Source organism: Olea europaea, unplaced genomic scaffold (assembly GCF_002742605.1).
Source record: "Olea europaea var. sylvestris unplaced genomic scaffold, O_europaea_v1 scaffold520, whole genome shotgun sequence".
Taxonomy (NCBI): Eukaryota; Viridiplantae; Streptophyta; class Magnoliopsida; order Lamiales; family Oleaceae; genus Olea; species Olea europaea.
The window spans coordinates 320,998-334,232 of NW_019263520.1; the positions used below are offsets into that span (position 1 = coordinate 320,998).

The 13,235-nt window shown below is 42.6% G+C and overlaps 1 protein-coding gene across 1 annotated transcript; it reads right to left on the reverse strand.

Annotated features, from left to right (window-relative positions):
• Positions 1–8,345: 8,345 nt before the first annotated feature.
• LOC111388701 lies at positions 8,346–9,710 on the reverse strand. The gene is made up of 2 exons (XM_023013478.1): positions 9,319–9,710; positions 8,346–9,225 (listed from the first exon to the last, which is right to left on the reverse strand). Exons 1-2 carry the CDS (start codon positions 9,708–9,710, stop codon positions 8,346–8,348), a joined length of 1,272 nt encoding a protein of 423 aa, XP_022869246.1.
• Between the last annotated feature and the right edge of the window lie 3,525 nt (positions 9,711–13,235).

The window sequence follows — 13,235 nt, forward strand, 5'->3', positions numbered from 1 at the left end:
TTTGTGAAATTAGGGTTTTCATAACTTCAATTGGGAATTCGTGATCCTAGTGACTTTATTTTGATTCATTTCCATAAATTAGCTTTTGAATTTGCATAATTTCATTTACTTAAGTGTTTGAGTCGTTTAATTAGAGAAATTTCGAAATTAGGATTTCTAATTAAGAAATTAGGGTTTTCAATAGAAATTAGGGTTTAGGGCTTTTTGCATTTGGACCATATTTTCAATCAATTAGATTCGGTTAAGGCTAGATTATATAGAATTGAACTACTTAATCTCCGAGGGACGATATTCGGACTTTTAAAAATCTACTTTATTACTTGTTACGATCCGTACACTTGCGGTAGTTTTAAATCGAAAGAATTATTTCGTGAGCAATAGACATTTTTCATTTCGATGGGGGATCAACACCTCTTCTTCTTCAACAACTAATGTTTCTTCCTCCTGTTCTGTTAGAGATAGATGTTCACGCAAGTTTGTAATGTCTAGATCCATAAGAAAAGAGTTTGAGATCACAAGAGAAGATGGTTCCTGCACTGGTTCTGGATGGAAAAACCTCTACTGGGAAGCCCTTGAGAGGAGAGAAGCCCTTATCAAAAGGGTTTTTTTAGCGACTTAGTTTAGATGGTGACACTCTTAAAGATGAGGATGTAGCTTATTTTGTTAAGAAATTCAAGCTTTTTTAGGAATAACTTCTTGAAAAATACAAAGGTGGTCCTATTTAATACATGAAAGAGAAAAGAGAAAAGAAAGATACTAGGGATACCAAGAAGAAGTTTCAAACTGTTAGGTATCATGATTGTCGGGGATTTGGACATATTAAAGCTGAGTGCTCAACTTATAAGAAATCCCTAGATAAGGCTATAAATGTCACACTCACTGATAATAAGTCTAGTTTTGATCGAAATGAGAATTTTGATTCTGCATAGTGTTTATGGTATTTGTTTCTGTAGATAAGAGTGAACAAATGGAGGAGAATGAGAAAGATGAGAATTTAGGACAATCTGGAAAAATCAGAACATAAAGGAGACATCCAACAGGCTTATGACCAACTATTTGAGGATAATCTTAAATTGAAGAAGCTAAATAGGTTTGCCTTTAAGAAACTATATGATCTTAAATTTGAAAATGAGAGACTAGTGATCAAACTTGGGGATCGACTAGTTATGTAAAGGAATTGAAGTTTGAGAAAGAGTTCATAAAAATAAGGCCATGACTCTAGTGAGTGATCTCGAGAAATCCACTGGATGATGACTTACTTGACTAAGATAATCTCTTCTTATAGAAAGGTTTGGGTTAAAAGAGTGAACTCAAAGTTCAAAATGTTGTATTGATTTTCCTTGTTGCTCCGTTGCTCTTAAATCTAAAAATGTTTGTGTAACTCCTCAAGTAGGCATTTAGGTGCATACATTTATTAATTCACGTCCATATGTACAAGCATGCACATTATTTTTCTTATCTCAATTTTTCATAGTCTTGTTATTAATAACAAAAGAAAAAGAGATGTTTCTTATTATAACATAGCAATCTGAATTGAAGTGATTGAGCATGTTATCTTGACAGAATACAAGTAAAGTGAATGAACGATGACTAAAGCTTCCATTCACTTAGTTTAGAACTTGTTTGGAATATTTAGTATAGTTAGCATCTTGTATCATTTGCACTACATACACTAAATTCTTGTGAGTGAGTCATGATTGCATTGTGAGATTTGGGATGTTGATCATTGGGGTGGTGGAGTGACTTTTTTATGAATTGACCTTTAATTAGCTGACCAAAGCTTCAAATGATTTGAAACCTATGTTGAAAGAAAATGAGGGATACCTCTTATACTTTTTTTTTTGTAGCTTTTTATGACTTGAATGATTAAGTCTGCTAGCGTATCGAAAATATAGTGTCCTATAATCATTTGACTTGAAAGTCATCGACCTAAAACTCGTTACAAGAGTCATTTAGAAAGGTTAATAGATAAAAGACTTCACATAAAATGTGAAAAACTATGTCCTCAAAGATAGGAGGCGAAAAGATTATACAGAAAATAAAGTAATATGGGCTATCTTTGTTTAATAGCTCCTAGTAGCGACGGATTTGACTTCCATTATTTGAGAAAATTATTCATTCACAAGTGATTTTAGTTTGCATGTCTCTGCTTACAAAATTAAGATTTTGATTCTTACTAACACGACATTGGTGGCACATTTCACACTTGAGTCTCTCACATGCTGTACTTCACATAAGTTTAAAATTTGTTGTGTGAAAAAATTCGTTGTTTATGATTTATACTGGTATAAGTCATCAAATTCCAATTCATGCTATGACGTGTTTTGTGTTTTCATGTAATGATGTTTAACTTAAAAATTTATGACATGGTGTTGCATTTAAAAATCCATGACAATTTATTACATTTAACAAGAATGGAAAAAAATAAAAATAAAAAGAAGAAGAGAGAAAAATTGGTGCATCGCTCGAATGTGAATGTCAGTAAGAGACAGCTCGTTAGTCGCCTCAAGGGCACTTGAGCGGTCTACTAGAATTCCCTTGTGCTAGAGCAGTTGTCCTTAAAACAGAAATTATTCATTCTTTTTCCTTCTTACCTCCAAATCTTTTTTTCAAAATCTTCAAAACTCTAACTATTTTATTAAATTTGGTAAACAAGAGTCACATTATCATTAAAGAATCAATATACACATTCATATCATCGAATCAAAGTTAAAAATTCCAATTTTCCCTAATTTTTCAAAGTTAGGGTTTTAGATGACTTTGTGTAATTTTCAAAGAATTACTAGACACTTTTGCATGATTAGGAATGGGTTTAGGGTAGTGAATGTGTTCATGTGCTTCGTTGCTTCAATTTTAGAGATTTGTGGTTGGACTTCTTGGAGATGCCTTGAACACACATGAGCTTCCGAATTGTGTTTATGGTTCGCTTAAGCGGTCAATTAAAAAAAATCTTTTTCTTATCTCATAACATGTTTCCAATCACCATATATGCATCAATTTGATATTATACATGTGCATTTTCATCCATTCCTGATGCTACCAAAAATCGTACCTGAGCAATTCCAAGCTGGATGACTGGTGGCGAGCACGAATGTGTTCTTCTGGTACCTGAAACAAAGGCGTCGAGGTGTGTCCTCATCGTCCCTCCGATGCTTAAGTTAGAATATGTGCGTAAGGCTATGGACTAAAAATTGTATATAAAGAGTACCTGAATGATGAGGTGAAACCATGTATTTATAGTGTTAGATGGTTGAATCCTATTAGGTTTGAACAATTAGGGAATCTTTATCCCATAGAGTCCTATCAGAGGTGGATTTTTGACATGCATAACAAGTGTGGGATCAGTACAAGTCTAACAACAATAACGTCCTCTTACATCTAGAAGTCTTGTGGGGTATCAAGTGTTACACGTCACTGTTCGTAAGAGGACGTGGTATCATTGAGGTAAAAAAGCATGAGGACATAAATACCGAGGACTCCACTTCCCAACCTCATGGTATGATTAGGAGAGAAGTCAAGGATATTTTCCATATCCTCAGGAATACCCGACGAATATATTTTTGAAAAATGAGTTGGGGGAGTCATCGGCAATAAGAGGTCGAGGTAAATGGATGGACCATATCAGGTAAATAGATGGACCATATCACTGGCCCCCGTGCATCCATGCTCGAGGTTCGAGTGTGGGATGCACAAGTAGAAAAAAGCCCACGTGCAAAGAAACCCGAGGTCCAGTTTAGAGATGACATCAGCGCTAAAGTGAAAGGCGGATTAACTTTGGTTGCCCCGATGAGTGACACGTGTCTAGATCCAACGGTCCAAGCTGGACGACCCTTGGGTTTCCCACTGGAGTTTATAAATACCCCAGTCACTTTCCATTTCTTACCATTTTACTTCTCAGTGAATTTTTTCAGAACCCTCGAGCTTGGGCATTTTGTGGGTTTTGGGTCGTCGATATTAAGGTAAGAGATCGAGAACTTTAAGCTTTATTATTTAAGAACACTTCTGTTAGGATGTCTAGTGAGTCTACTTCGTCGTCATCCTCTGGGTCGAGGACAACCCCAGAGAGTTTAGGTAGGTCGATAATCCCTGTAGCCATCCCTATTTATGCACAACCTCGAGCAGAAGATAACTCGACGCTTTTAACATATCCTGACCAACCCTGTACCCTTAAGGAGCACCTGGCCATATCGACGACTAGAGAACATGGCATAATGCCGAGCTGTGACATTTGAGTGCCCGGGGTAGGGGATAGGATGGCTATAGCTCGGGATGGGGAGTTTGTGATTTTCAGGGATTTTTTGAAAGGGGGATTTAGGTGGCCCCTGCATCCATTTTTTATGTCTTTATTGGTCGAGTATAACATGAGCCCAAGGCAATTAGTGCCAAATGGGTGAAGGATGCTCACCTATTTCTTCATCGCCTGTAGATACCTGGGCATTACACCATATCTCGACCTATGTAGAATGGTCTTCGACCTTAAACAGTTGCCCCAGTATACATGCTTTGCCTACCTTTCTACCCGGGGAGGTTTTAGAATCCCAAAGATGCCCAGCTCCTTAAAAGGGTGGAAGGAGAAATGGTTCTACGTGATTCCTCAGGATATCGACCTTCCATTCAAGTCTCGATGGGGATTTCCAGATACGTCGAGGTTTTGTGAGGGTCAGGCATACTTTGAGAGTCTAGAGAGGCACAGGCAGATGTTAGAAAATCTCGAGCCTCTGGTGTTTGATATGGACGACATCCTCGGGGATGACGTTCTCAATCGTGTAGACATTAAAGGCGTCGAGGGTAGGACATGTACCTTTTTCTTATTTTTTGCTTATTTATATGCTCGTTTCTAATACATCGTCGATGTTTTGCAGTAATGACTTTCGATCCAACTGCTTTGTGACAGTCTGTGCAGTCTAAGTCGAGGGCTCCTCAAATTCGAACTCCCGAGTAGAAAAGGGGAAAAAACAGGCCTCGAGCATCTGGGCCAGAGCAACAAAAAAGAAGTGGGGTAGGAGAGTCCTCAAGGCGCAGAAGCACATCGGCTAGAGGCAACACTCCTCAATCTATTCCATCTCGACCTCTTCTGCCTCCTCGGAAGCACACGGTAATGGATCTCGACGAGGATAACGTGCCCCCGGGTACTGAAAACATTGAGAATACTGGACAATCATACTTGATGTCGGGCCTTGTCGACAAATACCGACAAAGGCTCGGGTATGAAGAGGTCGGCAAGGACCTCGAGTCACTTATATTCCAGGTAAACTATGATTATAAAATTTTATAGTCTTTTTATATCGAGGTCATAGCTCATGGTAAATGTGTTTGTAGGCTTTGAGTATAGCTAGAGGTGGCTTGCTCAGGGGAATGGACGATTCCCAGAAGGTGATCGAGCTCCAGAAGGCAGTGGAAGCTCGAGATATGAGAGTAACTGACCTCGAGGCTGAGTGCGATCTTGTGAAGACCGAGCTTCAATAGGCTCGTGATGAAATAGGCCTCGTGAAAGACGAGGCAGAAGAATTGAAGATAGAGCTCGAGAAGGTAAAGAAAACCCTCGAGGTCAGGGTGGCTAAAGCTCGAGCTGAAGCTGTTGAGGAATTCCAGAAGTCCGAGGACTTCAACAAGCTAAAAGGCGACTATGCAATGGGCTCATATTTCCATGGCCTTAAGGAGGCTCGAGCATTTCTTCGGTCAAAGCCTGATGCTAAGCCCGAGGAGCTAAAGGCAATCTCAGAGATTGCTGGAGACCTCGAGCTTTTGGAGTCAGGAGAGGGTACCCTCGACGACGAAGGGGTCGACCTTGATGATGACCTCGAGGATGATCAGGAGAGCCCCGGGGTCTAGATTAGTTTATCTTTACTTGAGCAACATTTGTAAAATGTTTTTGGTCGCCAGCTAAATTCGACAGTTTTTTTGTTTGTAATCACTTTTTATCGAGCACTATTAATACAATCTGCATGTTCGATATTATTTGGCCTGATCATTTAACCTGAGCTGATCTTTGCTGCTTCTCAATTATTTATGCTCGATGATCTTATAACGACGATCTTATATTATTTATGATCGACGATTCAAATATTAGATGTTTACGCCTTTTATTATCGACGATTATGCCTTTCGAATATTAATATCAATGGCATGCAATTAATCTTGGTAACGACGATAAATTTTGAGGAAACTCAATGTAATCCTCGTGTTTTTCCAATTTTTATTGTATCGAGGATCATTCACCTTGCCTAAAGGCAATGCTTTTACTTGTCAAGGGCAAGGTTTATATTGCTTGTCGAGGACAAGTCTTAGAGTGCTTGCTCGAGGGCAAGGCTTATATTGCTTGTCGAGGACAAGGCTTAGAGTGCTTGCTCGAGGGCAAGGCTTATATTTCTTGTCAAGGACAAGGCTTCGAATGCTCGTCGAGGACAAGACTTAGTGCTTGCTCGAGGGCAAGGCTTATATTGCTTGTCGAGGACTAGGCTTCGAGTGCTTGCTCGAGGGCAAGGCTTATATTGCTTATCGAGGACAAGGCTTGGAGTGCTCGTCGAGGACAAGGCTTGGAGTGCTCATCGAGGACAAGGCTTAGTGCTTGCTCGAGGGCAAGGCTTATATTGCTTGTCCAGGACAAGGCTTCAAGTGCTTGCTCGAGGGCAAGGCTTATATTGTTTGCTCGAGGGCAAGGCTTTTATTGCTTGTCGAGGACAAGGCTTCGAGTGCTTGCTCGAGGGTAAGGTTTATATTGCTTGTCAAGGATAAGGCTTGGAATGCTTGCTCGAGGGCAAGGCTTATATTGCTTGTCGAGGACAAGGCTTGGAGTGCTTGTAGAGGACAAGGCTTAGTGCTTGCTCGAGGGCAAGGCTTATATTGCTTGTTGAGGACAAGGCTTCGAGTGCTTGCTTGAGGGCAAGGCTTATAGTGCTTGCTCAAGGGCAAGGCTTAAATTGCTTGTCGAGGACAAGACTTGGAATGCTTGCTCGAGGGCAAGGCTTATATTGCTTGTCGAGGACAAGGCTTGGATAATTCCTGAATGCAAAGTAAACGACAGGGTTGTTATTCCCGAGGCTTGAATTTTTTAATTCTTCAGACTGGACTTGGATTTATATTGCATCCAAGCTGCCTACGTACCCAAACGGGATCAAGCCGAACGTAGTTCATTACAAAAGAGAATTGAAAACATGCATGGGCACGCAGGCCCACCAAACTAGAAATAAAATGCAAGGGCACGCAGGCCCGAAGAACTAAAAATAATATTCAGAAGAACTAAAAAAGAAAATCTCCTATATGACGTCGGGAATGTTACTTGTAATATATTTTTAGATTATCGGCATTCCAAGGCCTTGGAAGAGGTCTACCCGAGGTATCCTTTAGGCTGTAAAACCCTCTTCTGATTTGTCATATGACTTCGAATGGTCCTTCCCAAATTGGCCCGAGCTTTTCGGGAGCATGACAAGCAGCTTTGGCCTTCCTTAGCACGAGGTTAGGCTGTAAAACCCTCTTCTGATTTGTCATATGACTTCGAATGGTCCTTCCCAAATTGGCCCGAGCTTTCCGGGAGCATGACCAGCAGCTTTGGCCTTCCTTAGCACGAGGTCTCCAACCCTGAACTTCCGAGATCTAACCCGGTTATTAAAATGCCTTGCCACTCTGCTTTGGTAAGAGGCTACTCTTAGTGCTGCTTGTTCGCGAACCTCCTCAAGGAGGTCCAAATGTTCTGTCGTACGTTCTAGAGAGTCGGGCATCATTCTCCCTAGGCTGGGAAAACGGATTTCAACTGGGATGGTGGCCTCAATGCCAAATGCTAGCATGAAGGGGGTTTCACCCGTCATAGTTTTATGTAAAGTTCTGCACGTCCAGAGTAATGAGGGGAGCTTGTCGGACCAAGAGCCTTTGGCATCCCCGAGTCTTGTCCGGAGGTCTTGCAATATAATCCGATTTGTGACATCGGCTAGACCATTGCTCTAAGGGTGCGAAACTGATGTGAGTCGATGGTCAATCCCTAGGTTGGTGCAAAAACTTCTGAATTGTGCATTATCAAATTGTCGTCCATTATCAGTTATGAGGACCTTTGGTATCCCGAACCTACAAACAATAGATTTCCATACAAAAGCTCTAAGTTTAAGCTCCGAAATTGTTGCCAAAGGTTCTGCTTCTGCCCACTTCGTGAAGTATTCTACTGCCACTGCCACGAATTTTAATTGTCCTCTTGCCACCGGAAAAGGCCCGAGGATATCAATTCCCCACTGTTCAAAAGGGGCCGAACATGTTAAGGTTGTGAGGTCCTCAGCTACAGAATGGATGACGTTGGCAAACCTCTGGCATTTGTCGCATTTTCTGACATATTCCGAGGCGTCTTTCTTCATGGTGGGCTAGTAGTACCCATACCTTATAAGCTTGAAGGCCAAGGCCCGAGCTCCTTGGTGATTCCCACATACACCTTCATGAACTTCAGCTAGAGCTCGGGATGATTCTGAGGGTTTAAGGCGTCTGAGATATGGAAGTGTGAAACTTCTTCGAAATAGTACTCCTCCAATCATGCAGTACCTAGATGCTCGAGATTTTATACTCCTCGACAATCTGGGGTCCTCAGGTAGATTTCCATTATTTATGAACTCTACAATTGGGTCTATCCATGATGGCTCATGATCAATGTCCATGACTCCAACTCCATGAGTGATACTAGGCTCCATTACCAATTTCACATGGACTGTCCTCTCTAGCCCATCAATTCCCATGAATACCAGTCTAGATAATGCATCAGCTTTACCGTTATCAGCCCGCGAAATGTTTATGATTTCGCAACTCTTGAATTGTCGCTGGAGATCATGGACTTTTAGACAATACAAACTCATCTTCTCTTCCTTCCTTTCGAACGTACCTTCTATCTGGCCGACCACAAGCTGAGAATCGCTGAAAATTTTAATATGCTCGAGCTCAAGGGCGATAATGATGGCCTCATGTTCGGCCTCGTTGTTGGTAGCTTCAAACTCAAACCTGAGTGCGCATTGAATATCCACGAGTTTATCAGGGCTCGTGATGATGACCCCGGCTCCGAAACTTGACGAATTGGATGCTCCATCAACAAAGATGTTCCAAGTGTCTGAAATACGATTGTCCGAGTTATCCCCTGGCCCCCGAGGCCTTGGGGTGAGTTCTGCAATAAAGTCAGCCAAGGCCTGTGCCTTGATAGATGGTCGGGATTTATTCTCGATGTCAAATTCTCCCAGTTCAATTGCCCACTTTAGTAACCTACCGAAAACGTCGAATTTTTATAATATATGCTTAAGGGGTTGATTAGTGAGCACAACTATGGGGTGAGACTGAAAATATTGTCTGAGCTACTGTGCTACCACAACCAATGCAAGAGCAAGTTGTTCTGCTAAAGTATATCTTGTCTTTGCATCGAGCAAGACCTTACTGACGTAGTATATGGGTTGCTGGGCTTTGTTAACACTTTTCACTAGCACACCGCTTACTGCATTCTGGGATACGGCCAAGTATAAATACAGAGTATCACCATGCTCGTGTTTAGTGAGGATAGGAGGAGATGCCAGCATTTTCTTAAGTTCATGAAAAGCCCTTTCATATTCCTCATCCCATTCAAAATTTCGATTTTCCCTGAGGACTTTGAAGAAGGGAAACCATTTGTCGGCTGCTCGGGACATAAACTTGTTGAGGGCTGTAACACGACCTGTTAATTTCTGGACCTCCTTCTTGGTTTTAGGTGGCACCATTGATGCCAACGCCCGTATTTTGTCTGGGTTAGCTTCGATTCCCCTGTGAGTGATCATAAAACCCAAGAACTTTCCCGAGGCAACGCCAAATGATCATTTTTTCGGATTCAGCTTCATTCTGTACTTACGCATCGTGGCGAACACCTCCTCGAGATCACTTACATGGTTGCCCACTTGCTTTCTCTTTACAACCATGTCATCAACGTAGGCCTCAATATTTCTCCCGATCATTCCTGTAAAAACTTTATTGACAAGTCTTTGATATGTTGCTCCTGCATTCTTCAAATCAAACGGCATGACCTTATAGCAGTATATGGTAGAATCGGCCATGAATGACGTCTTCTCTTGATCTTCCTCGGCCATAAGAATTTGATGGTAACCCGAGAATGCATCCAAAAAGCCGTATAATTTGTGTCCCGACGTACCATCCACCAAATCGTCGATTCGAGATAGGGGGTAGCTGTCTTTTGGGCAGGCTTTATTGAGGTCTATAAAATCAATGCAGACTCTCCATTTACCACAAGCCTTTTTTACCAGGACGACATTGGCGAGCCAGTCAGGCTAATTAACCTCGCCGATGAACTGAGCCCTGATCAGTTTATTAATTTCTTCCTTTATGACCTGTCGTTGTTCCGGTGCAAACTGCCTCTTTCTTTGCTTAACTGGATAAGTTCTGGGCTTAGTGTTGAGCCTGTGTACTACAACCTCGGGGTCGATGCCAGGCATATCTTCCACCTTCCATGCGAAGACATCAATGTTGCGGGATAAGCAGTCAATAAGTTCGGTCATGAGGGTCGTATTCAAATTTCGATCAATCGTTACTTTCTTTCCTTGCTCGAGCTCTATCTCCAACAACTCTTCCACTGAAGCGAGTCTCCCGCTTTTCTCAAGCTCTTCCTCCTTTTCTGAGATTTGCATGACGTCTATCTTTATTTCCCGAACACAAGTAACATAGCATTGTCTGGCAGTAGCTTGGTTTCCACGTACCACCCCGACGCCATGACTGGTGGGGAACTTCATGGCGAGGTGGAAGGTGGACACAATAGCTTTTACCTTATTGAGCAATGGTCTACCCAGGATGGCGTTGTATGCCATGGAAGACCGGACAATCTGAAAAGACGTAATCACCGTTATCTGTCCTTTACCCGAGCCTAAGGTAAGTGGAAGCTCGACCACTCCCTCCGGAACAATAATACCCCCCCTCCCGAATCCTTAAAGGGGGGTTTTTACTGTCTTCAGTTGTTCAGGAGAGATTCCCATTTTTGTGAAGGCTTCATGTGACAATATGTTAGCGGCACTCCCATTGTCGATTAAGATCCTCTTCACCTTAAAGTTTGCTACTATTGTAGAGATGACTAGGGCGTCATCATGAGGAAAAGACACGCCCTCAAGATCCTTCATACCAAATGTTATGTCCTCGAGGTCACCATGATGTGCTTTCGAGGTTGTCATGTATTGCCAGGCATACTGCTTCCTCCCAGTGTTCAAATCTCCTCCTGATGCAATACCCTCGACAATGATGTTGATGATTCCAGCAATAGGTTGACCATCTCTTTTTGCTTCAGAGGCTCTTTCCTTACCACCATCATTCTTCGGGCGTTTGTCATTACCAACGTAGGAACCTAGAAGTCCCCTTTTAATAAGGGCTTCAATTTCCCATTGTAGGGATTTATAGTTTTCAGTGGTATGCCCGTGATCCCGATGAAACTCACAGTATTTGCTCATGTCCCTGGACTGGGGGGTGAACTCATTCTCGCAGGCCATTTGAGCTCCTTCATATCCTTGATTTCCATCAAAATGTTTGTTTTCGATGTGTTTAAACGTGTGAATGACGTTGGGGGAGCCTTCTGTCTCTGTTTACTCCGAGGTGGTTCTTGACGGGGGCTCGGGTCATGCTGTCTTTTATGCTCGACCCTATCGTGGGATGGTCCAACCTTCCTCAGGTTCAGTGTTTCCTCCGTGTTTATGTACTTCTCTCCTCGGGTAAGAAGCTCGGTCACTGTCCTCGGCGGAGTTTTGGATAGCGACATTTTGAAAGCCTCACACCTTATGGCATATGTGAGGGCAGAAACCGCTGCCGTTATATAAATGTCGGGAATTTGCAGCCTTTCCTTGTTGAACCTGATCATGAACTCGCGTAGGGTCTCATTTTGTCCCTGTCGAAGTTGCATGAGGGAGGCTACCATTTTCCTGATGCGTTTACTGGTTGTGAAGAAGGCGGAGAACTTGTCCGCTAAATCCGAGAATGAGGCTATTGAGTTGGGCTCTAAAGTTGAGAACCAATCCCTAGCAGCATTCATCAAAGTTTGCGGGAAGGCCTTGCACATCACCTGATCCGGTGCAACCTGTAGATTCATGACGTCCGTGTATACGTTAAGATGATTGATTGGATCGGTGGTCTCGTCATATTCTTTGATCCTAGGATACTTAAATCTGTCTGGCAAGGGGAATGTCAATATTTCGAGAGTAAAGGGAGTGTTGAGACTAAATCTTTTTGACCGTTTGTTGCCCTGAAGTAGGCCTGCCGTAATCCCTTCTTGAATAATCCTAGCGAGCTCTCCGGACTCCATGGTCACTGATCTCGAGGCCGAGGTCACATGCGGTATGCCCGAGGCCCCTACTCCGCCATTATCAGGGACATGTCTCTGAGCTCGAGCTCGAGCATCGGCCATGAAACCCCCCTGGGGTATTGGTGTGGGTGACGGATGCGAATTTCTTTGACTTAGCAGCTGAGTCAGTGTGGCGACCTGTTGTCTGAGCTCTTTAAAGGTTCCAGCAGTGACTACTGCCGGCTGAGGCTCTAGCGCTTCTGATGATTCCTCTTGAAGAACAGGGATATTCTCAGGAGGGGGTTGGTTTGGAGCGGATGAGCTTGTTGGTGGAAGACCTGAACGTGTGTTTACCATGGCTTTTGGTAGCACTTCCCACAGACGGCGCCAATGATGCTACCAAAAATCGTACATGAGCAATTTCGAGCTGGACGACTGGTGGCGAGCACGAACGTGTTCTTCCGGTACCTGAAACAAAGGCGTCGAGGTGTGTCCTCGTCGCCCCTTCGATGCTTAAGTTTGAATATGTGCGTGAGGCTATGGACTGAAAATTGTATATAAAGAGTACCTGAATGATGAGGTGAAACCATGTATTTATAGTGTTAGGTAGTTGAATCCTATTAGGTTTGAACAATTGGGGAATCTTTATCCCATAGAGTCCTATCGGAGGTGGATGTTCGACATGCATAACAAGTGTGGGATCAGTACAAGTCTAACAACAATAAACTCCTCTTACATCTAGAAGTCTTATGGGGTATCAAGTGTTACACGTCACTGTTCGTAGGAGGACGTGGTATCATTGAGTTAAAAAAGCATGAGGACATGAATACCGAGGACTCCACTTCCCGACCTCATGGTATGATTAGGAGAGAAGTCAAGGATATTTTCCATATCCTTGGGAATACCCAACGAATATATTTTTGAAAAATGAGTTGGGGGAGTCATCGGCAATAAGAGGTCGAGGTAAATGGATGGA